Source organism: Leiobunum rupestre, chromosome 9 (assembly GCF_980474605.1).
Source record: "Leiobunum rupestre chromosome 9, qqLeiRupe1.1.hap1, whole genome shotgun sequence".
NCBI classification, from domain to species: domain Eukaryota; kingdom Metazoa; phylum Arthropoda; class Arachnida; order Opiliones; family Sclerosomatidae; genus Leiobunum; species Leiobunum rupestre.
In genome coordinates, this window is record NC_143392.1 from 22,167,343 (window position 1) to 22,193,101 (window position 25,759).

The window sequence follows — 25,759 nt, forward strand, 5'->3', positions numbered from 1 at the left end:
ATTCTACCAACGACGCGCCGGCTGGAAGGAAGCCGAATATCATTAAAAAAGAAAGTTGGTCCGTGAAAGGCGCTTTTGTGGCCGCTTCTTGCACACTTTTTTGTTCGCATTCTGGCATATTTTTCTCTAGTTGCGGAAAAGGAAGAACCTTGACGTTCGCAATAATTCCTCCCTGATAAGAGGTCTTCATCCCCGCACGCCACACCGGACATTTTTCTCGCCGACGAAAAAGTCATTTCGCTTTACCCGCGTCTTCCTATATTCCACCGGGGATTTAGGATACGTTTTTTACCCGTTCCATCCTCAACACCGGGATAAAACGCGCTTTTTATCCTAGCGCCCTAAACATTCTTCCCTCGAATGTTATACTTTTTTGCCGTCCGTAGTCGTATTCGTATTTTGAAAAGGTTAAAGGTTGAAAATGTTTATAAAATAAGCCGAACTTTCGTTTTCTCGTGAAACGGTATGGGGGTGATCACCGACTTGTTTTATTCGTCCAAGTTTGAAACTTTTACAAAAGACTATTGATTATTCTCGTTCCAGAACAGCCCAGCGGTAAATTGATTCTGGGCGGGCCTTTATTCAATATTTAGATTATTTGTTCCTTTTTTTTAAAGAATGTTTTCATTTAAAACATTATATAAAAATTTCCTTGACACCAAGAGATACTGATTTAACCATACCCGGAGGAGGTAGCCACTCGCAAACATTTCGGACTACTGAAAACACTTAATTTCTAGTGATTTCCATTGACAAGGAGACGACCCGAGGTGTAACCCACCAATTTTGTTCAAACTCGGGCGATTGGTAGACCTTTTTGTATCATTAAAAATCCTAAAGGGAATTTATTCAATGGGCAACCGTTTTGCCATGGCAACGAAAAATGTTTTTGACAACACAAAATATTAAATTTTCCCATAAAAAATAACATGGGATTTTGACCTCAAATTGATCAAAAGTTGATCAATTTTTATCTATTTTTGGCATTTTCGAAAATATTATCAAATTTTTCACAGGGGGGTCCTAGGAATCGGTCAGAATCCCATGTTATTTTCAATGGGAAAATTTCCATTTGTTGTTGTCTAAAACATTTTTCGTTGCCATGGCAAAACGGTTGCCCATTAGACAAATTCCCTTTAGGATTTTTCAAGTTACACGAAAGTCTACCAATCCCCCGAGTTTGAACAAAATCGGTGGGTTACACTTCGGGACGTCTCCTTGTGAGTTTTTTACGTGCCAAATTAAGAATGTATAAACAACGTTATTAATTTTGAAAAATCTTAAAAACATTTGAAATCCTGTACGATAGTTCATCTTCAGAGTAAGGAAAAATAATTTAAAAAATAAATAAAATATTACCCTGAAGATGGCCTGTATAAGACAACATTTTAGGTGATTTTAAATATTTTTAATGTTGTACAAAATAAATATAGTTGATTTTTAGTTCTAAATTTGTACGCCCAAGTAGCCACAAATGACTTTGATTTCCGGTGTTTTTTCCCCAAGTGACTACCCCCTAGACCAGTTCCTATCCTTTGAGAGCAGCTTGACCGTCTTCGATACGGTTGAATAGTAGTTCAAGCTGGTCTAGAGCTCTGCGTAACGGATAAATTAACTGACAAAATTTCGATTAATCGAAAATATTTTGGTTAACTGTTTATTTATGGATATTATCCATGGATAAACAACGATTTAACACGCAAAAAATAATTTATATTTTCGGATAATTGTAGGTTATGGATAAAAATAAAATAATTTTGATCCAAACGCCGAACTCTAAGCTGGTCGTGAATAACTGTTAGTGTCATTTTGGCGAGGTTGTTGCCTTATTTGTCCGCAGACAATCATGGAAACGAGAAAAGAGAACGGGCATGTGGAAACGACGGCGACGACTACGGGTATTCCTACTCCCAAAGACGCGAAGGTGGCGGTGGTGGTGGCGCCACCCATCAAGAACGGCATTCCTAATCAAAAGACGGCCTCGACAGGCGCTCCCCCCTCTCGGCTCAACAAGCATCCGGACGCCGCGTCCACGTCTTCTTCTAGCGAGCTGAGAGACGCGTCTTCAACTAGCTGTGATACAAACCAGACGGGTACTGGCGACGGCGCCATGACGAACGGCGCCGGCCTCCCGAACGGGAAGACGACCAGCCCGGAATCGGAGCGCGGCGGACAGAACGAGGCGTTGGTGTCCACCGCCGCGCGAGTCACCACGGCCGTCGTCAACAAGGCGGTGGAGATCTCCGAAGCGGTGACGAACGGCGCCAAGAGCCCGTCGCCGCCGACCTCGTCCCTCAAGTCCGTCGCCGATCAGCCGAAAACCGGAACCACGCCAAACGAGCATAGCCGAGAGAATGTCCGCGACGGCGCCCCCGAGAACCCCGAGAAGGAAAGGGAGCCGCCGCCGCCCGACTTAGTAGTGCGCCCGACGCGCCCCGCCGCCGACAAGCGACAGATCATCCAGCAGAAATCGGAACCGTACCAACCGGAACCAGCCGCCGCCAACAAGCGTTCCGCTCCTCAAAAAACCGTCTCCGTTAGCTCCAATTTGGGTTCCACCGCCTCCGCGCGCCACCCGCGGGAGAGCGGCGCTAGTAGCGGGCCCGACAGTCCGGCCAAAGAAACCTTACGAGGGACTGACTCCCCTCGATCCGCGACCCCCGAAGCGGCCCGCGACGCCGCCCTGTCCGTGAAGGAAGCCAAAGCTATCGGCGAAACGGAGAAAGAGCCCGAGGAGCCCAAACGGGCGCCGCCCCCGCAGACGGACAAAGGGCCCGATAAGACCAAGCGAGATAAGAAAACCGATAGCCAAGGAGAGGCGACCATTCAAACGGAGAAGGCTGTAGACGGAGCCGCGTTCAGCCCGCAGCCGGAAAAGGCCAAAGGAGAGAATTTATCGACGTCGTCCCCCGCCGCGGTCTCGAAAACGTCGCCGACGGTCGATGTCTCCAAATCGAACATTCCGCCGCCGAAACCTCAACGCGCCGACCCCAATGCCAAATCGCCTTCCGTCGAGAGGAAGGAATGCCCACCACCCGCTCCTGTCCAAGAGAAGAAAGCCGAACGCGCCGTTAAGCCCGTCAGGAAATCGGTGGATGCTAAGTCGCCCACGATAGTAGAAGAGAAAGCGACCGTCGCCGCCGATAAAGCGAAAAGCCCCGCGCCGACACCCAGCCCACCCAAGACGCCCGAACCCGAGTTGACGGCTCCCGCTCCCGCCACCGCCACACCCCGAGAAGAAGCCGCCTCACCCACGCCTGCCAAAACCGAAGAGAACGCCATCAAACACGAATCTACCCAAACCAAGGACAATTCCAAAGAAAAGGACACGGAGTGCAAGGACAAAGGGAACCAAACGGACCAAACGTCGCCCGCCAAAACGGCCGAGGTAGCTGCCAAAAAACCTAGCGAAGATAAAGATACCAAAATGGAAGACAGTGGTGCCAAAGCGGAGAAGGGCGTGGATACCGTAAAGGAAGAGTCGCCGGAACCGACGAACCAGGAGGAAGCGGCCAAAGAGGAATCTAAGCGGGTCGCGGAAAGCGTTCCCCCTTCGCGACCGACGGAGGGGGTACAAATATCCAAAACGGGCCCCCCTGTCCCGGAGGAGAAACAGGCCGGCCAGACGGAGTCCGGCCCGGATGAGCCGAAAATCAAACGAGAAACTGAGAAAGTCTCCGATGGCAAACAAGAATCCGATGTCGTTAAGGAGAGTAAAGAAACGGCGGAACTCGTAAGTAACGACGCTGGCCGAGAAGCGAAAAAAGAAGCGCGAGATGAAAAGGAAAGCGATCGGAAAGAAGAGGACTTAATCGTCCCGGAGAAATCCGAAGAGAACGAGAAAAAAGGTGGCCCTGAAGAAGAGAAAGAATCGGGGGGTGGCCAATCGGAACCGGGCGGGGGGGAGAGTTTAAAGGACGAGATCGAAGCCACCGAGTCCAAAGCCGCCCGAGAGAAATCGACGGGAAAATCACCGGGCAAATCTACCTCGGCCACTAGCGAAAAATCGACGGGAAAATCACCGGGCGAATCTACCTCGGCCACTAGCGAAAAATCGACCAAGGACGAAGGTCAATCTTCGAAGCGAAGCGATGAGGCGAGAGAAAAGGTCTCCTCGTCCGAGAAGGAGCGAGTCGAAGTCTGTCAGGATACGGGTGATAAATCGAAAAATGTTGTTGAATCGAGTAAAAATGTTGTTGCCTCTAAAGCGGCTAGTGATACTGTTGAAACCAAAGAATCTAGTGAGAATGTTGTTGAATCTAATAGGACAAATGAAACCGTTGTTGAACCGAAGCTAAAGACGGACAGTCCCGTTAAAGCGAGTGAAAAGACGGATCCCTCGAACGCGAGCGAAAAAAGTGACGTTTCCAAAGAATCTAGTGAAAAATGCGACGCGTCTAAAGACGACACTGACCAATCTAGCCACGTTGATATATCCAAGGAAGAATCGACAGACAACCGAGGAAAAGCCAAAGAAACGACTGATGAAGTTGATGAGACTAAAGAAGCTAGTGAAAAGGCTGATGAGTCTAAAGAAGCTAGCGAAAAGGCTGAAGAGTCTAAAGAAGCTAGTGAAAAGGCTGACGAGCCTAAAGAAGGCGGTAAAAAGCCTGAAGAGCCTAAAGAAGCTAGTGGAAAGGTTGATGAGTCTAAAGAATCGAGTGAAAAGGCTGATGAGTCTAATGTAGCTAGTGAAAAGGCTGATGATTCTAAAGAGGCTAGTGAAAAAGCTGATGAGAATAAAGTAGTCAGTGAAAAAGCTGATGAGGCTAAAGAAGCTAGAGAAAAGGCCGAAGAGGCTAGTGAAAAGGCTGACGAGCCTAAGGAGGCTAGTGAAAAGGCCGATGAGTCTAAAGAATCGAGTGACAAGGCTGCTGACTCCGAACAATCGAGTGAAAAGGCTGATGTATCTAAAGACACTAGTGAAAAGGCTGATGTATCTAAAGACACTAGTGAAAAGGCTGATGTATCTAAAGACACTAGTGAAAAGGCTGATGTATCTAAGGACACTGGTGAAAAGGCTAATGAATCTAAAGACACTAGTGAAAAGTCTAAGGAATCGAAAGAAGCGAGTGAAAAAGAATCTAATGAGAAGACTAAAGAACCTCAAGATGAGAGTGAAAAGATCGATGAAGCCAAAGACTCAACTGAAAAAGCTGACGAGTCCCAAGCGATTGAAGAAAGCGATACAAAGGCCGCCGAAAAGACTGATGAATCAAAAGATAGTGAAAATGTTGATACCTCAAAAGAAGGAAAAGATGCCGTTGAAAAAGCTGATAAATCGAAAGATGATAGTGAAAAAGATAAAGTAGCTGCGGAGGTTGATGCGCCAAAAGATACTGAAAAAACTGATGAATCTAAAGAGGAGAGTGGACAGGCTGTTGAATCTAAAGAAGCGATTGAAATGGCGGATGGATCTGAATCTAAAGAAATAAGTGAAAAAGTTGAAGAATCTAAAGAAGCGAGTGAAAAAACTGATGAATCTAAAGTAGCGAGTGAAACAGCTCAAGAGTCTAAAGACGCTAGTGAAAAAGCTCAAGAATCTAAGGAAGCTAGTGAAACAGCTGAAGAATCTAAAGAAGCGAATGAAAAAGCTGAAGAATCTAAAGAAGTGAATGAAAAAGCTGAAGAATCTAAAGAAGCGAGTGAAACTGCTGAAGAATCTAAAGAAGCGGGTGAAACAGCTGAAGAATCTAAAGAAGCGAATGAAAAAGCTGAAGAATCTAAAGAAGCGAGTGAAACCGCTGAAGAATCTAAAGACGCGAGTGAAACAGCTGAAGAATCTAAAGACGCGAGTGAAACAGCTGAAGAATCTAAAGACGCGAGTGAAAAAGCTGAAGAATCTAAAGAAGCGAGTGAAAAGGCTGAAGAATCTAAAGAAGCGAGTGAAAAAGCTGAAGAATCTAAAGAAGTGGGTGAAAAGGCTGAAGAATCTAAAGAAACGAGTGAAAAAGCTGAAGAAACCGAAGGAAAGAATGACATATCCAACGACACTGCTGATCAAGCTGAAGATTCTAAAGAATCAATCGACGAGACTAGTGCTTCTAAGGAAACAAGTGAACAAGCGGACGAATCTAAAGAGGAAAGTACCGATGTGGCTAAAGAAAACAAAGATGGCGAAGAAACGACTGAAGCCAAAGACGAAGACGGTTCCAACGACGCCATAGCAGAAAGCGAAGCCACGGAACAAGAGGAATCCAAAGTTGACGACGCTGAAGCACCGTCAGAGACGGCTGAAACCAAAGAACCAACTGAAGAAGAATCCAAAGAAACGACGGGAAAAACGGACGAACCAGAAGAAGCGGAAACGGAAGCTCCAGCCGAGAAACAAGAACGAGCGAGTGAACCTACGGAAGAACAAAGCGAGGACAAGGCGGAAGAGGCCAAAGGAGAAGAACCTGCCCCGACGGAGGAAAGCGACACTTTGACCGGTGAGAGCAAGAGCTCTACGTCCCCAGTGAAATCTCGAAATCAGTCGCCCACCAAAGCGCAATCTCCGACCAAGAGCGTCTCGTACAGGTTACAGAAAACGGGCAGCCGAGAGAAAAGCCCCGATAAAATCCAGAGGGGTCCTCCTCGCTCTCTCTACAAGAAAGGTTAGACTGCCTTCCAGGTTGACCGTACAGCTAAGAAAGACCCTTAACTGTACGCTGAATCTTGGAAAAGCTTTTTTGTTTGTATCAACGACGGGCTTTTCCCCCCTATATTTATTTTCTCCATTAAGGCCCAGTCTTAATAACACACTTTTTTCTTCGTAACGGAGGTCAATAAGAGTGCGGAGGGGGGGGGGGGTAACATTAAAGAGGCGGTGATTCAATTACCGCTTGATGCGAGCTGGTTCCTTGTCCTCCTAGGAGAAGAGATAAATTGGGACACTCTTTAATGACGAAATTTGGGGGAAAAGTCTAGCCTGCTCTTCGTTCTTTTGCGGAGAGTTTTTTTCCAGACTCGCTGATTACTCGACTGGGTGTAAGAAACTAATCGTTAAATATACTAATTTCCTAAAACTTACGTCAGCAAAATATGGTTCTTATATAACTAAATATCCTTACGCAGGATTATTTTTACATTTTACACGGAGTAATTTACTATCATGATTGAGGCGTACACAACCCAAACTTTCCTGGAAATTATTTCATTTTAATAGCCTAGATTTCGAATTTGATTTCGGATAAACGGTGGTAACCAGTTTATTTTATTAAATTCAAACGTAATAAAAATTAAAGCTAATTTGATACATAATATAATTTATATTATATTATTTGAGTTTATCAGGATCTATTGATTTTGAAACTGTAGCGTTTTCTGTTCGATTTTATAGTCATTATTATAATTATATTATTTAAAATTAAAATTTTCATTAATTTTGTCAATTAGCGACCTCGTAATCTTCAGTAATATGTAATACAACGATGAACTATTGATTTTGTTTAATAGCAACACCTCTGATACTCTTTCCAAGACTATCATCAAATGAGCCGATTTCTGTTTAATTTAAACCAAAATATTTTACAGTTATAGTTACAAAATCAGGTTTAAAAATAACTTTACTTTAACCTAGTTTCAGACCTTCTAATATGAAGGTATAAAAGGGTATAATAAACTATTATTTATTATAGCATTATTGATATTTTTTATTATTTTTATCATAAGTAACACAATAACATAAGTATGATACTGAACGATTTCGGTTAATGATAGTCTGTCGTAAAGAGTAACCGGATGTCAAATAAATTTGAAAATAACTAACTAATATAATCATAAATTCAGTAGTCAATTGCTTTGTCAGTCCTTAGCCCCATAGTGATTTATATGGTCATTGTCGAAAGTCGAAACAGATTATCATTAAAAAACTTAGCGTTGCGAGAATAGAAAGTGTCATACTTATGTTTATTATGTTACTTATAATTTTATTCGGTGTTAAATTTTAATAAAGGGGCGGGGAAAAGTCAATATCTGCTAACTATTCCATTATTTACAAAATACACTTTTCGAAATCGCTAGTGAAAATAAATACTAAATTATTCAATATCCGCCAAGATTTCAAAATTAAAAATGACGACGTCTCAACCGCGCTCCGAAATCAGATGCGAGGCCAGTCTTTGTCAAAAATTGATGAAGCCGCTCTTAACTGCGTGGACCACAGATTTGTTTTTTGGCATTCGCTCGTATCGGATTCGTCTAGGCTATTTGCTATTCCCTAGTATATTCAGTGGGCAGGCCCCGGGCTCCATCCAGCGTTCAAAATTTGTCTTTCGTAGCGACGGACGAGCTATACCAGAAACTGGACGCTCCTCTATTTCTCGCTTGGGGTGTTCTCTCGATGCATCATTGATTTTCTCATCATCTCTCTTCTAGGGCTCTCTCTTCCCAGTGACTATAGTTCACTCCAGGGTTAGTTAGGAAAAGGCCGTAGGTCTATACGTTGCCGGATATATTCCACTATCGTTCGACTCTAGCGTAGATTTCCATTTTTTATTACTTTTACCTTTTTTTTTGGGAATGCAGTCTCTTGTCATTACGCACTTCCGAAGTCGATACCGAGCGTCCAGTTCACGCGCGCCATCTATGTCGACTTTTTTCATAGCGTGTAAAATAAAACATAACCGATGATATTGGGGACTTTTCTCTATCGTCGTTAATCGTGAAGTTTTGCCTTTATCATTTCTCAACGGTGCTAAATTTTGGTGAGTCGTTTTGTGACGGAGGTATTTGGGGGGAGGTAGATATATTCATGACCTATTTCGGTACCGGCAGAATTTGACCCTTCATTTTTTCACGCCCCCCCCCCCTCCCTACGCCTCGTGTATGGATTGTTTTACCTTTCGCCGTTGTCTTGTCGATTTTCAATTTTAGAATGCCGTTTATCAAGTGCGTTCGGGGGTACGTGGTATTTTTTTTTTTGGTAAGTGGGAAATGTGTAGCTATGGAATGTTGGACTATCGGTCATTCTAAATGAATAATAGCTGTGATAAAATTATTTCTTTTTAGTTTAGTGTATTTCAGTTTAGTTTAGTTTTATTTTGAGTTATTTATTTAGTTTAGTTTAGTTTTATTTTGAGTTATTTGTTTGAATTTCATTTCAGTTTATTTATTTATATTATAATTTTACTATTTTATTAAAATTTTACTATATTATTAGAATTTTACTATTTTATTTGAATTTTACTATTTTATTTGAATTTTACTATTTTATTTGAATTTTACTATTTTATTTGAATTTTAATATTTTATTTGAATTTTACTATTTTATTTGAATTTTACTATTTTATTTGAATTTTACTATTTTATTTGAATTTTATTATATTATTTGAGTTTTATTATATTATTTGAATTTTATTATATTTGAATTTTACTATTATATTTGAATTTTACTATTTTATTTGAATTTCACTATTTTATTTGAGTTTTATTTAATTTTAATTTTAATTTTATTTTTATTTGAATTTTAATTAATTTTATTTTTATTTGAATTTTAATAAATTTTATTTTTATTTGAATTTTAATTAATTTTATTTTTATTTGAATTTTAATTAATTTTATTTTTAATTGAATTTTACTTTTTTATTGGAATTTTAATTATTTTTATTTTTATTTGAATTTTACTTTTTTATTGAAATTTTATTATTTTATTGAAATTTTATTATTTTATTTACATTTTATTTGTATTTGTATTTTATTCATTTTTAATTGAATTTTATTTTATTTTGTTTTATTTTATTTCATTTGAGTTCCACCTGTACCATTCACACTTGTACGAAACAAAAGGTCGTGAAAAATGTTCGTAAAGCGTTATATCACAATTTTTTTTCCACAATTTTAATTTTTTTACAAAACTTCAAAAAACAATTTGAGGAAAATTGGGCGTTTTGGTACATTAGATTTTTGATTATGCTTTACCATGGACCAAGGCCCCAAGGGAACTCACTGTTCGCGGTTTTTTGACAGAAAGGCTGTACGTTAGCTACTTAGAATCTAGAAGAATTCGTTTTTGTCGCAAATTTCCCTTTTGATACCAACGCGTGCTTTTTTGAGCAGCGAGTCCTTGGGAATTCTTGGTCCGTGGCCTTACAAATCACTACCCGAGAGCAAAAGTCAAGTAAGTCGAGATATGTTACTTTTGAAAGCAATTTTAAATAAGAACCCTCAAGTGTTTTTACAAAAGACTAACTAATTTCTTAATTTTTAATACTTTATTAAAACCTTTTATTGGTATGTTTCCGTTATTAGATTATTATTCTTACAGGGTTTCCACACGTCAGGGAAAACAGGGAAAAGTCAAGGAATTTAAAAATGGGCCTAAAAAGTCAGGGAGTTTTAAGAATTTGTAAAAAGTCAGGGAATTCAATTTTATTTTGACACTTTTTTAAGGTAATTTTACTCTAGGTCTATGACAAGTTCTATGATTATCATTTATTTCCTTGAAAGTTAAGCTAATTCTTTCAACATTACAATAATATTTTTCTGAAATATAAGTCCATTTAAATTTGTTAACTTCTGATAAAAGTATAGTATAAAATAAAAAATGGCCTTAAAAAGTTAGGGAAAATCCTTTAAAATGGTCAGGGAAATATTTTGTGGCAACCCTGTCTTATTATTATAAATCTAAAACCAAAAATTAAGTTTTCTAGGTATAGCGGTTTTTAGATTTACTTTTGCTGTCAGGTAGCGAAATTATTTATTGAGACTTTCAGTTCGCCACCTAGTGGATGGAAAAATAGTTTTGCAAAATTAGCTTCCCCGCGAAAATTTTTAAATTTGAAATTTAATATACCTTTAATTCTAAAATAACCAATTGTAAAATTTACTTTTTTTATGAAAAAAAGTGTCGCTTAGGCGTAATTCTAAGGTGGTGCCTTTAATATTAGCCTAGCTGATTACTATTTTATTATTATATTTTGATTTAATTTTTTCTTAAAAGACCAGAGCTTTAACCCCAATAAATGGTCCTTCCCTCAAATACAAAATTTTATCATGATGGTGGTCCTTTAAAGATAAATACGCCTACTTTGATCTTAACAAAACAGTTTCGAAAAATACATATTTATTAAATAGCTCTTTCAGGGGAAAGAATACAGTAAAGGCCTCTTTTTCGTTCAAGCTGAACGTTTCTGTTTTAACCATTACACAAATAAATTATATTTTTCTTATTAGACTGAACCTTCCTCTAATGCTTAAAACAATTTTGATAATTGTAATATTAATAGTTAAAGAGATATAAGGTCCTAACTAAAGGGTAGTTTGGGCGCTTGTCCAACTTGCTTAGCTCCGGTGGTCCAAATTAAAACGTAATAACTTAATTATTTTTAAATTTAAAATTGTCAAAATTATTTTAAGCACTAAACAAGAGGCTGTTCTACACCTAAATATTAATTTTATAAGTTAATATACAAAATTAAAAGAGTTCAGCTTGAAATAGCGCGAAAGTAGACAATGGCCACTGTAGTCTTCCCCCTTAAAGACAAGCGCGCATTGTTTCTAAGTCACTCGAAAAACACGTCATGACGTCCATGAGGTCTATTTAGTGTAACGCAAATAAAATTTCCAAATATTTTTCTATATTTAACCTAAATGCACAGTCTAATTAATGTTAAAAGTAGTTTAGTAAATTGGAAAATTTTCCGGAAAATGACCGAGGCCTTTTTTCCGTAAAAATTTCCGTATTCTTTCGAAAAAAAATAAAAAAAAGTTTTCATTCCATGATTAGTCTAATATATTGTTTGTAAATTTAAATAAAGCGGCATTTTTGCCTCATTTATTCGAATCTAAAAGTAAAACTAAACCTTTAGACTAGCTTCGATGAAAGAACAACGAAGTTAATATTTTTTCCACTAGGAGCGCTTTTGTTTAACTTTTTAGAGTGAAATGTCTTTAACGGGGTTCAAAACCGGGAAATATCAGTGAAATTAAATTGTCAACAGAAAAGTCAGGGAAGTATCAGGAAAATCATGGAAAACAGGGAAATTTATGAGGGTTAAGAAAGTTGGCCACGAAAAACACAAATTTACTAGGAACTAATATAGTCAGTCATGAAGTGAAAAGATTGGTTAAGTTTGCGACGTAACCATATAAAACATTAGTTTTTATTGAGGTGATCTTAAAACATTAAGTGATGTCGCACGTGGAAAAATCAGGGTGACATCAGCGGAAAAACCTGTAAATATCAGGGAAATCTGTTGGACAATAGGCGTCCCTATTTCTAACACATCGAGATTTGTTGAAGGGTACTATCAAAATTAAAAGCTCGTAAATAGAATATGCGTGTTTCCAAACTATGCCAAATATTTAATTATTCTGATGGGCTTCCTTTTTAATATGAAAAGGGCATAGAATCCCGAAATATTTGTTTTATGAGAATCCGAAATTCTTTCGCGGAACCCTTCAGTCAGTCGCGTGACTCGGGTCGTATGCCCCGTAAAATTGCGTCCCTGGGCGTCTTTTACGCGCGATTTACTGGCGTCTTTACGACCATGCTCCAAGGAGGATGGCCTCTTCCGCGTTTATGGCTGGTGTATCCAGCGATTCGCTTTTATAACTACTCGCTAATAACCGAATAGAGCTCGCTTTTTAATCAGCTTTCACAAGGAATTTCTTCAAGATGGCTGCCACGGCTGAAATTATTGGCGCGATGGCGGAGACGACGCTAATAGCCTTCCACTACGCGTTACTAGGTTGCGTTTTGACGGATCTAGACGCGACTGAAAGAACTAAATACTGGTGAAATTACTCAGCCATAATGGCAGGTTTTTCGCGTTCCGTTGAGTCATCTTAACCGCTAGCCGTTACCTTTTCCAGGAAATATCTATCGTTAGGCTAGCTTCCATCCCATAATTCCCAAATGTCGTTTCTAGGAACAGCTCATTGATTTTTGCTAGATATTACGAATTACGCGTTATCGTATATCGTAAGGTTGTACGCAAAATTACAATTTGGTCTATTTTTGGTCTACACACGCCTGTAGAAGTGTTCGAGAAGCAATACACCGGTGTTCAGGGAGAAGACCACTCGTTGATTCAGTAAAACTTAAACATCATACTAGTAGAAATGGGTTTTCGACCGCTGTGTAAAATCGGTTTCGCTAAAAATAATCGTGAAACCTTTAAAACCAGTTTAAGTCGGTTTGAATGCCTGTTTTTACCAACGCAATTTAGATTTAATTTCCACCTAATCCGTGAAATTATCCGACTAACTGGGCCTTATTTTTAGGCGCGCGTGTAAGGTGGCATTGAAGACGACGTCGAATTAAATTTAAACATTTATTTACACTAAAACATTTACAATTAAACTACCCATTTGGAGTTTACAAAGTTTCTAAGTTGCGGAGAGATTCTAAGGTTGACCATTCGGTCCGGAGTAAAAACACGAGAGAAAAATATTTAAAGTGTTTCTTTTCTAAAGGGACTCCCTGCTAGTTTCAGGCGGGGTTGGCAAGAACCAGCCAGACTGGCTTAAACCACCCTGGTTTAAGCCAGTTTTAACCACCGAACAAAATCCATGGATAAAACCACTTTATTATTATTAAAAAAAATTAGAAATTAATTAGAAAAATTTAAAAAACTAAAACTTAACCTTCACTTTTTGTCGTAAGTAATGAGAGCTAGATATAAGCAATAGTTGATTTTATAAAATAAAAAGTGGTCTTGCCCAACTGGTTAAAATGTTGCTCTTACGTCACAAGACACAGCTTTATTAGTATATTTTGCGCACGAGCGATTTGCACGCGCGCTAAAAAAAAACCTATATTCCTCGCGACTGTAGCGCGCGCTAGTAGGCTTTATAAGAGACTGTGACGTAAGAGCAACATTTAAACAAGAAGGCCACGTTAGTTTATAAAAAGAACTATTAGAGGATCTTAAAATTCATTTTGCGCGTGAAAATACGTATATAAAAGCAGGTAAATAAGTCTGCTATACCTGACAATGTAAAGGTACTGTCACTCGCAAAAACGTAATTTTGAAATCGGGCAATATGAGCATTTTCGAAGTAATGAGGGCTAGATATAAGCAATTTGAGCATTTTTTATTAATGGCTTAAACTACTTTAAGCCATCGGTTTACATCCGGTTTTAACCATACTGGATTTTACTGCTTGTTTCAGGTGGCCGTTGCTCGGGACTGTGGCAAGTTCGATGGCGAAGTCGGGTACTTCCACAGCTTCGCCATTACAATAGAATTAATAGATACAACCAAAATAGATTCCAGTAAAATGGATACAAGTAAAATTTGATGATATAAAATTCGGTGCGAAAATTTCTACAAACGAACTTCAAGCTTTAGATAATAATTGAACTCGCGGCAATTTAAAAACGAGCGCTTTATTACTCCCCAGAAAAACAACCGTAAATGATAAGACTCGGTTTCGATTTTGGAGATGAACGGGGATTCAAATTTAAAAGGTTTACGACACGCTGGCCACGAAAAATATGCATAACTCCTTTTTTCCTCGTCTCATTGTCATTCCAAAGGAAAAATGTAGGTTATCATTATTGTTCTTTTTTTGGGCTGGTCCCGGGGAGACAGTACCGGGTTTTTTCTTCAATTGCTGATGGTAGAAACCGGTAATTGGATTCTGGTTAGAAAAGAAAGAAGCCTTATCCAATAATAAGAATTATATCTACATGTACGATACGGAATAAAGAATGGTGATTTAGAGGTAAAAAAATCTTCAGGTACTTTTTTTTTCTACTATCCGGATACGCGGCAATCTTTGGCATTTTTTTCCTTTTTGGTTTCTTGAGCTTTTTCGGGTTAGCGAACAGATCGCTATACCTGTACGGGGGTGGGTGGATGAGTTTGGTCTTTTGAGGCGAGCTTGCCGACGACATTCTCGGAATACCAGATCGGACCGAAATGGAAAAGAAGTGTTCATTTTTTCGCTCCACTAAGCTTCCATGACTAACTAGGTAGCCGATATCCTCACATTTTCGCGTTGCTGATATTCTAGTCCAAGCTCATGAGGGGGTATATATATCCATATGTATTAGGGTTTCGACAGTACCTGGAAATCCTGGAAAAGTCAGGGAATTTGAAAATAGATTTAAAAGTCATGAAATTTAGTTTTTTTTTCGCTTTGTTTACTGGGCCCACGTACAGTGTAGCCGATGGTATAAAATTAAAATTATCTTACAATACGTCACCATACCCAGGGTTGCCACACGTCAGGGAAAAGTCAGGGTATTTAAAAATGGGCCAAAAAAATCAGGGAAATCTGGGAAAGGTCAGGGAATTTAAAAATGGGCCTAAAATATTAGGGAATTTTAAATTTATCTTCGCACTTTTTGAAGCTAATTTTACTCTAGATCTATGACAAATTCTATGATTATCATTTATATCCTTGAAAGTTTGGCTAATTTTTTCAACATTGCTATAACCTTGTTACTGAAATATAAGTTCATTTAAATTCATTAACTTCTGATAAAAGTGAAGTATAAAAAAAAATTGTGGCCTTAAAAAATCAGGGAATATCTCTTAAAATGGTCAGGGAAAACGAATCTCAAAATTTGGTGGCAACCCTGTTTACTCATCTCCGTGATAAATTTAAAAAAAGCTCTAGTTGCTATGGCAACCGAAGATGAACGACGTCACTCCGATTCGTATATAAAGTTTGACGATCTCTTATTTAAAAGTAAAAAGTCGATTGAACTCGATCGTTTCCCGTTACAAGCGAGGTTACAACCGCGGGAGGCGAAGATAGACGCAAAACCACGAAATATAGATATTTCCCCGCGGGCACAGGGCGCCGCGCTATCCCGATCAAATGGGTAACAATTGGGCGGGAGTGGTTCGGTGGCTCGCCTTCGTGGCGATCTCGGCCACTTTGATCATCTCGCAAATAGAAAACGCGCCTCCAGGCCCTAATAAAAAACCGAGAAGGTGTCCGCGGTAATAAAGAGTAATAGTGGGACCGCGCTCAAATAAATGGATTCCGGGATGGCACCGAACGTTTCACTGTTGTGGCGAGGGACCAAGTCTGCTGGGGGGGTACGGCTTACGTCGTCTGACGCGGCGTCCGCTGCCAGGTGAGGCTTCACGTCTCCGTAACCGCGCGTTCACCTTTTCTTTACACCTTTTCTTTGCTCATTTTCGTGACTTGGCGGGTCCCGCCACCAAATGAAAATGAATCTATCTCGCACCGTTCTTAAACGAAAATTTTGTCTCTTTTAATATAATCAAGAATGCATTTATTTATACATACAGGTTAGAGAGAGTTACTATGTTGAGATTATTTTTAGCGTTGCCGTAACAGGAAGCTCCTTCCCCCTAAAACAAATCCAATCAGCCCGGTACCCCGGATCTCATTTGGTTCCCTAAAACTGACTTCCGACGCCATTGAATTTACGCCAGTGACGGTTTTCCTTCCCCCTTCCCCCTTTCCTCTCCCTAAATACAAATAAATACGTTCTTGCAGGAATCCATACCTCTACTTGGAATGCTTATCCTGCCGTATCGCGTATGGTAAGATCACTCAGACGGCTTGGGTAGAGGTCATTGAGTTGGGAATATTAATCTAGAAATCCAATCAAATCTGCTCCCAGCAAAACAAGTTTTTGAAAATTACGAATGTGCCGTCTCCTCTAAAATGACGAGAAAACGTTATCATATGACCCGTGGCGCCATCCATTATTTTTGAAAAAAATATATTTTTGCCGGAAAACGCGTCTTATTTGAACGAACCATTGAGAGATAGACGGTGCCACGGGTAGAATGATAAAGTTTTCTCGTCATTTGTGAGCAGACGGCAGTATTCTTATTTTTTAAAACCTTGTTTCGCGAAATACTTAAATCCGACGTTTTGATTGGACCTCTAGATTAATATTCCCAACTCAATGGTAGAGGTATGGATTCCTGGTTCTTGATATAATACAGCCACACGTCAGGGAAAAGTCAGAACATTTAAAAATTGACTTAAAAAGTCGAGGAAAGGTCAGATATTTATAAGAATTTGTAAAAATTCAGAGAAAAGTCAGGGATTTCAATTTTATCTTAACACTTTTTGTAGGTAATTTTTACTCTAGATCTATGACAAATTCTATGATTATCATCTATTACCTTGAAAGTTGGGCTAATTTTTCCAACATTCCAATAACCTTTTTTTACGGGAACATAAGTCCATTTAAATTTATTAACTTCGGATAAAAGTAAAATATAAAATAATTTTTTGTACCTTAAAAAGTCCGGGGAAATATCTTAAAATGGTTAGGGCATTTAAAAATGGACCTAAAAAGTCAGGGAATTATAAGAATTGGTAAAAATTCAGGGAAAAGTCAGGGATTTCAATTTTATCTTGACACTTTTTGTAGGTAATTTTTACTCTAGATCTATGACAAATTCTATGATTATCATCTATTTCCTTGAAGAGTTTGGCTAATTTTTTCAACATTGCAACAACATTTTTACTGAAATATAAGTCCATTTAAATTTATTAACTGCTGATAAAAGTAAAATATAAAATAAAAAATTTTGCCTAAAAAAGTAAGGGAAAATATCTTAAAATGAACACGGAAAACAGTGATTTTGAATCTCAAAATTGTGTGGCAATCCTGTAATATTATTGTATCGTTAGTTTCTGCCTTACTAGCAGAAAGTGGATCTGTCAATTAAAGGAATAATACTGGACGCCACTGAAACTTGAGTCTTACAATCATAATACCAGACGTTTATTATAAATCACTTCGGTGAAAGTATCTAACTCTCTATATTAATATTGTGTAATCTATTTTTACGGCCATGATATGAAAAATGGAAATTACCTTCTAGTAGATGGTTACTTATCCCGTAAGAGATATTTCCGCATAAACCATATTATAATTTAATCAATCCCAAATTCGCTTTTCGCGGTACATTTATCTAAACTATTTGCAACATTGAAAGCTACGAATACGTCCATAAGCACTCTGGGATTTACCGGCAATATTGGATGATGTCTGAAGATACTGTTTGTCTGCCTTAATCGGGTTTGACAAGGCATAAACACGCCGATTGCGCGCGTTTTCCCTTACGTAATTAAAGTGAACGCCAAGATTTCGGGGTCCGCCGTTCCCCTCGAGGGTCTTTGACCCGGCCCTTTCCAATTCGTGGCTCATCGCCAACCCTTTGTCACTGCCGCGTGATGTCCCTCTCTCGTGCTCACCTTCGATTGTCAAATATACCCAGGTAAAAGGATAAGATCTAGGTGATACTTCTCAGGCACGTAGTCTTCACCCCAACCTTAAGCCTTTGTCGTCGCCTTGACCTAAGCCTCGGGGCCGAGGATCATTGGAGAAATTTAGTAATGAGGAAGCGGCCTTCTTTAATTCTCGGCGGAGTTGGCCGCGTATCGTGTCGGGTTAACTCGCGCCATCTCGCGCCTTTCGCCTCGAATTGCGTTTGTCATCTCGTGAAAATTACATTTTATCCCAGTAGGGGGTTTCCGATTCCTTACTGTATGGCTCGTATTTGCTCAATAATTTGTCACCGCGAGATGACGCTAGTTTTGCGGTTTCTTAGTGATACATTGCGGGTCGTTTCTTAAAGTCCCTTCAGAACTTTTCGATTTATCACTTTTTTGTTTTTGATCAAAGCCCTTTTTTCAGTTGATTTAAAATAAATAAAGAGATCGAACCTAGATCAAATTGTAACGTTATTTATTTATTTTTTTGCAATGCCTTGGTATAATAGTTTGAAATGAAGGTTCAAAATCCTGGGCATTAATCCCCTGGTGTGAAATGTGACCGGTTTCGTTTCAATATTTGATATTTTTGTTGATCAATTTTAACCAATTTCTTGGCTATAAGGTGAAATGGATATATGGTTAAATTAGAAAACAGATGGCGCTGAATAGAATTTAATTTCCTCTCCGAAAATTACCTTTTTCATCCAGATTTTAGAAAGATGACAATAGGGCTGTGCGAGTACTCGAATAAATAGGCCTAATTGGAGAATTCTCGTCGATTACCGAGTACCAAAAAATTGCATATACGGGTAACTGATTATTCGAATAAGCTGCTCTCTAAAGTCGTCGAGTATTTGTTTTTTCTAAGTTCAAAGAGGGATTTGTACGACTTTTTGGCGGGCAATAAGCGGTACCTACAAAGTGGTGAAAACTGTGGTTCATTTAAATTAACGGAATATTTTTCAGCATTGAAAGTTACTTGATACTCTTTTTAAATTTAATTTCATATTTACTTGAATAAAACCAGCTCCTAATCAAGTACACGATAACCCGACTCGTTAAAAATATTACTGGAGGTTTCTTTTTAGTTACTCGATAAGAGAAAGTTTCCCTTAATCAAGTACTCGATTACTCGACTCGACTCGAATACTCGATGAAAAAGAATTGATACTCGATAATCGACTCGATTGCCTAAAACCACTAATCGCCCAGCCCTAATTCGAAGTCTTTCTGAGTGTTTCCTACTCGTATGAGAAAAAAATATAAAATCGCTAACTTAGCGGTTTTGTCGCCACGTATAGTTCATTTGACAAAACACTTGAAAATTATATTGGCTTTACAAAAAATTGGTTTAGTAATTACGCTTTCACATTAACTTTAATATCACGGGTTTATGTGTTTCAACGTAGACAATCTCGACATTACTCGTTTTATAATTACTCTGGACTCGCAAAACGGAATTCGCGACGTACATCTCGCTTGTAGTAATAAAATTATTTTTTGTAATTGTTTCAAAATATTAATCTACATTAAATGTTTAATTAACTCTTTTTATAATTCAAACTAACTGTACTATGACTAAACTCGTCTAAATATGCAATTAAAATATAAAAATATCAAACAAATTAGAAAAAGGTGGTATTAATTTTATTAAAATTTATTAGAAAAAATAATAGATGGCGGTAATGCGTGACCTTACGCGATATTTCAACTAACTTTCAGACCTAAGAGGCACACCATTTTCTCAACTTGCATTTTATGGGAAATACCTGTCGTTAATAATTATTTTCCTCGCTAATACATAAATAATGATGATAAAATTAGCGAAAGAGTAGATTAGTCCATTATGAAAAGGGATAGTAAAGCTAAACCCTAAACAAATTTGAAGAAATTTAAAAACTTACTAATAGCTCTTACCGATAGGTCTTCGAGCAAACAAAAAGACGTGAAACTCGGGCCAAATAGATCTTCGAGTGAAAAATTAAATAAAATAGCCAGAAATTCCAACGGTAGACCGGTTTCGTCCTATTTGGGACTCGTCGGTACCATGCGGGAAATCTGGCTCGCGACTATAACACCGAATAGAGAAACTAAGCCTAAATATAAAAATTTCAAAACGAGTTGCATAGCAACGGAAAGCCGAATAGGGGGAGAGTGGTGGATACATAAATAATAATTACGTTAATTATTTTTTAAATAATTAAAAATATTTTTGCTATTTTATTTTTTGATGAACTTCTAAATAATTTCCTATTTATTAAAAGGGTTTTATTTTTATTCTGTTACAGAACGAACTAGCACTCCCGAATCAAAACGGCCTGAAAAGGTAAATATTAAGCTAATAATGATCATTATGGTTGACTGTCAGTAGGAGACATTTTTAATTTTTAAATTGGTACTTACCCGCGTAGCCAACCAGCGTCGGATCGAGTCCGAAGAAGCCAGTGTCCGGAGAGTCGCCCAAAAAGTCTACTTCCGGTAAAAATGGCGTCACATCGCCCTCGAAATCGGCACGCACTCCAGGTTCCGAACAAAAAAGTAAACTTTGATATTTTATTATCTATTGGCAGAAGTAAATTAACCGTAGTTATTGAAATTTTCTACAAAACTGGGAGGAATTTTCCTAATGGAAGCTAGTTAAAATGAAGTTGATATCTAGTTTCTTCTTTTTGTCGTGAAAATTTGCACTACGGAAATGTGGGTACTTTCGCAATATGTTAGGTCATACCAGAAGTTTATTTTATTAAAAACTTGTAGACGTTAACGGTAATAGTGAGTGTAGGAAGATGTTGGCTCGCGTGGCATGAAGGGCTTGCCACCACCCTCCTACGCCTTGTAACCCGGCCACTTGAAGTAAAGGCAATAAAAGTCACTAGATGACTTAGGCTTAAGATGGTGCCTTGGGTATTAGCCTAGCTTAGTGTTGTAAGTCGGAAAATTTCCGTATTTTTCCGAAAAAAAATAAAAAAGTTTTCATTCCAGATTAGTCTAATAAATTATTTGCAAATTTAAATAAAGCGGCATTTTCGCCTAATTTTTTCGAATCTAAAAGTAAAACTAAACCTCTAGACTAGCTTTAAACTGATTAACAATATAACACTATTAATGTTTTGTAGTATGTCTACTGTTATTATACATTTTATATCGATAAAAAGTTAAAAACATTAAAAAACCCTTAAAAAGTAATTTATGTTTCAATTTTTTATTTTTGTGATTTGCGGAAAAATTTCCGAATTACGGAAATTTTTCCACATTTTATTTTTCCGGAAAATTAACAACACTAGCCTAGCTGATTATTATTATTATCTCTTACGGGATAAGTAACCATAAATTTTATAAAAATGAAACTTGTACCTTCGAAGTTTTAGTTTAAACTGTGTCGAAGTGCAAATTTTAATAATACCTCCAATATGAGAAGTACAGTAATTTTTGGTCACTTTCGTTAATTTGCTTCTGGTACTTGAAATTTATCGTCATTTTACTACACTTTAGAAGAATAGCTAAGACCCATCCACAAATTGCTTCTAGGGAAATAAACATTTAGAGAATAAGCCCATAAATGTTCGATTTTAATGCTTTATTTTACACCAGATGGCGCCGATTTTAATGCTTTTATTTACACCAGCTGGCGCCTACTTTAATGCTTTTATTTATACCAGATGGCGCTAATTTAAATTTTTAAAACTACAAAACAAAAGTTCAACTAAGAAATTCGGAAAATAATATTTTTCGTAAGTTTTAGGTAATTTAAAGGGCTGTAGAATCATTTCAAAAATTCGTCATGAATTTCAAGTAGCTAGTGGTACCAGATAAACTAAATCATATTCTAGAATATTACCAGCCATATTTCCGGAAAATAATGCGGTAAACTAGTGATATTCAAACGATTATGTTTCCCTTTAATATTTGTACAGGGTGTTTCAAAAGGTTATGCAAAAATTTGAAGGAGTTGTAGGGGGTGAGTTGAGAAGTATGCCTGTTTTTGTCCCATTTTCCTACGATGAGTTAAAAGAGTGCCAGAGAGCTTCAAAGTGTGACCTACTAGCCCGTGGAAGTAGGCTGCACCAAGCGCAAACCAAGCAGCAGGGAAACGCGAACATTAAGGTTTGGGTTCGTGTGATAGAGGTAAAAAAGGACTTTGTAAACAAATCGAGGTAACTTAAACAGTATTTAAAGTCACTGTTGCTTGGTTTTGCGCTCGTTGCAGCCTACTTCTAGGGGCTAGTAGGCCACACTTTGAAGCTCTCTGCCACCCTTTAAACTCATCGTGGAAAATGGGGAAAAAACAGGTATACTTCTTAACTCACCCCCTACAACTACTTAAATTTTTTGCATAACCTTATGAAACACCCGGTATAATTTGAGACTGCTGGCGCCATCTGTTAAAACTTCGGATATTTAAAAACATCTAATGAAATTATCACTATAAAAGGTCCTTCTCAAATTGACAAATGTGAATTGGTCTTTATATTTTAGCCTTTTCATAATGCGCTCTACATTATATATATTCTACTTGAAGGGAAGTTTCAGTTTGAAAAACCCTTTCGATGTTAGCAAGACCTAAAAATAAATGCAATTGAAATTTTGTTTCTATATATAACCGCTAAAGAGTGAACCATAATTTATATTTTCTGTAAGACCCCTACGCGTTAGTCTCGCCCGCAAAACCAACTGCAAACTCTCGTCTGTTCAAAGCTCGCTGAGAGACGACGCGGAGTTGGCTGCTGAGCCGTGAATCGACGGGAGAGTCTAGCCTTTAACCTTTACAGAAAATATAAATGATTATAACTCTTGAACGTTTATGGATAGAAACAAAAGTCCAATTGCATTTAATATTTATTTTTCACGGTCTTTCTAACGGCGAAAAGCTTTTTTTAGTCTGAACCGTTCCTTTAAGTAAATTATTCTTTCAAGTCCCCCAGTTTTCCCCTTTTGGTTTTTATCTTTTTAGTCGGGTGCGTCGTAGATGGCGCCAGACCTATACTCTGATAAAGAAACAAATTTAATAAATTTCGTTTTGGTTGACACCATTACCAAAGGTAGAGCTGCCCTTAGATATTGGTAAACTGCCTCCACAGGATATAAAGGGAGAGTATATAGATGGCTTCGTCGCTGACTGTTCTAGCTCTCTATCTAACGGGACTGGAGATTCAACTTAAAAGCGTAATTTTATAATTATATTAAAATGTAAAATTAAATTAAAATTAAATTAAAATCTTAAATTGTAAAATTAAATTAAAATCTTAAAATCTAAAATTAAAATAAAATTAAATTAAAATCTTAAATTGTAAAATTAAATTAAAATATAAAATTAAATTAAAATGTACAATTAAATTAAAATCTTAAAATCTAAAATTAAATTAAAATCTTAAAATCTAAAATTAAATTAAAATCTTAAAATCTAAAATTAAATTAAAATCTTAAAATCTAAAATTAAATTAAAATGTAAAATTAAATTAAAATCTTAAAATCTAAAATTAAATTAAAATGTAAAATTAAATTAAAATCTTAAAATCTAAAATTAAATTAAAATGTAAAATTAAATTAAAATCTTAAAATCTAAAATTAAATTAAAATGTAAAATTAAATTAAAATCTTAAAATGTAAAATTAAATTAAAATCTTAAAATGTAAAATTAAATTAAAATCTTAAAATCTAAAAATAAATTAAAATCTAAAATTAAAATTAAAATAAAATCTAAAATTAAAATTAAAATAAAATTGATATTAAAATAAAATAAATTGATATTAAAATAAAATAAATTGATATTAAAATAAAATAAATTGATATTAAAATAAAATAAATTGATATTAAAATAAAATAAATTGATATTAAAATAAAATAAATTGATATTAAAATAAAATAAATTGATATTAAAATAAAATAAATTGATATTAAAATAAAATAAATTGATATTAAAATAAAATAAATTGATATTAAAATAAAATAAATTGATATTAAAATAAAATAAATTAATATTAAAATAAAATAAATTGATATTAAAATAAAATAAATTGATATTAAAATAAAATAAATTGATATTAAAATAAAATAAATTGATATTAAAATAAAATAAATTGATATTAAAATAAAATAAATTGATATTAAAATAAAATAAATTGATATTAAAATAAAATAAATTGATATTAAAATAAAATAAATTGATATTAAAATAAAATAAATTGATATTAAAATAAAATAAATTGATATTAAAATAAAATAAAATAAATTGATATTAAAAGAAACTAACAAGGAGACATCCCGAAGTGTAACCCACCGATTTTGTTCAAACTCGAGGGATTGGTAGACCTTCATGTAACTAGAAAAATCCTAAAGAAAATTTATTCAATGGGCAACCGTTTTGCCATGGCAACGAAAAATGTTTTTGGCAACAACAAATGGAAATTTTCCCATTGAAAATAACATGGGATTCTGACCGAATCCTAGGAAAAATTTAACAAATTTCAAAAATGCCAAAAATAGAAAAAAATAGATAAAAATTGACCAATAAAACATCAAAATTGATCAACTTTTGATCAATTTGAGTTCAAAAGCCCATGTTATTTTCAATGGGAAAATTTTATATTTTTGGTTGCCATGGCAAAACGGTTGCCCATTGAATAAATTCCCTTTAGGGTTTTTCATGATATATGAAGGTCTACCAATCCCTCGAGTTTGAACAAAATCGGTGGGTTACACTTCGGGATGTTTCCTTGTAAGTTAATATTAAAAGAAACTAAGTTAATATTAAAAGAAAATAAATTAATATTAAAATAAACTAAGTTAATATTAAAAGAAAATAAATTAATATTAAAATAAACTAAGTTAATATTAAAAGAAAATAAATTAATATTAAAATAAACTAAATTAATATTAAAAGAAAATTAAATAAACTAATATTAAAATAAAATAAAATAAATTAATATTAAAAGAAAATTAAATACACTAATATTAAAAGAAAATTAAATTAACTAATATTAAAATAAAATAAAATTAACTAATATTAAAAGAAAATTAAATTAACTAATATTAAAAGAAAATTAAATTAACTAATATTAAAAGAAAATTAAATAAACTAATATTAAAAGAAAACTAAATAAACTAATATTAAAAGAAAATAAATTGATTCTAAAATATTATTACTGTGCTCTATCGCCAGTTTCACGAATGTAGATGGCATTTTGTCAACTTGTTTTTGTCTTTTTTACTGGCAAAGTTTGGAAGGGAGTGAATCAATTTGGTCTCGGGGACCTCCGCCGAAAGCACTTTTTTGTTGTTTGGCCCCAGATCGAACATAGAAAACTTAGAATAACACGAGGCTACTCGCGTTTCGTTCGTAAAACGTCCGTTAGTCGATAGTGGCGCTTTACGTTTTACTTTCAGTTTCCGCGTAACACGTCAAAGGAGCTTCCATTTTATTTTTGGCGGACGTGTCTCCTCTGATGGGAATTCGCTGGAAAAAATTCTTAGTTTTTCACTCGGGTACGCCAGTCCTTACATCCAAAGCCCTGAATTTTAGAACAAACCCTCGTGTTTTTTCCCGAGAAATATACATTCAGGGATCTATAGAGAGGTAAAGTAGCGCCATCTAGGTTAAAGAAGAGAAACA

The 25,759-nt window shown here is 36.3% G+C and overlaps 1 protein-coding gene across 6 annotated transcripts in view; it reads left to right on the top strand.

The window, feature by feature from the left end:
* tau (microtubule-associated protein tau) overlaps window positions 1–25,759 on the top strand; it is an 80,594-nt gene that overhangs the window by 36,008 nt on the left and 18,827 nt on the right. For 5 of the 6 annotated variants that reach the window (XM_090158180.1, XM_090158184.1, XM_090158182.1 and 2 more), the window contains exons 2-4: window positions 1,841–6,596; window positions 20,439–20,476; window positions 20,562–20,688. In XM_090158180.1, coding sequence (XP_090014306.1) covers window positions 1,847–6,596; window positions 20,439–20,476; window positions 20,562–20,688 — 4,915 coding nt within the window. In that variant the 5' untranslated portion in view covers window positions 1,841–1,846. The remainder of the gene's footprint in view (window positions 1–1,840; window positions 6,597–20,438; window positions 20,477–20,561; window positions 20,689–25,759) is intronic. The other variant, XM_090158183.1, reaches the window with a different exon arrangement.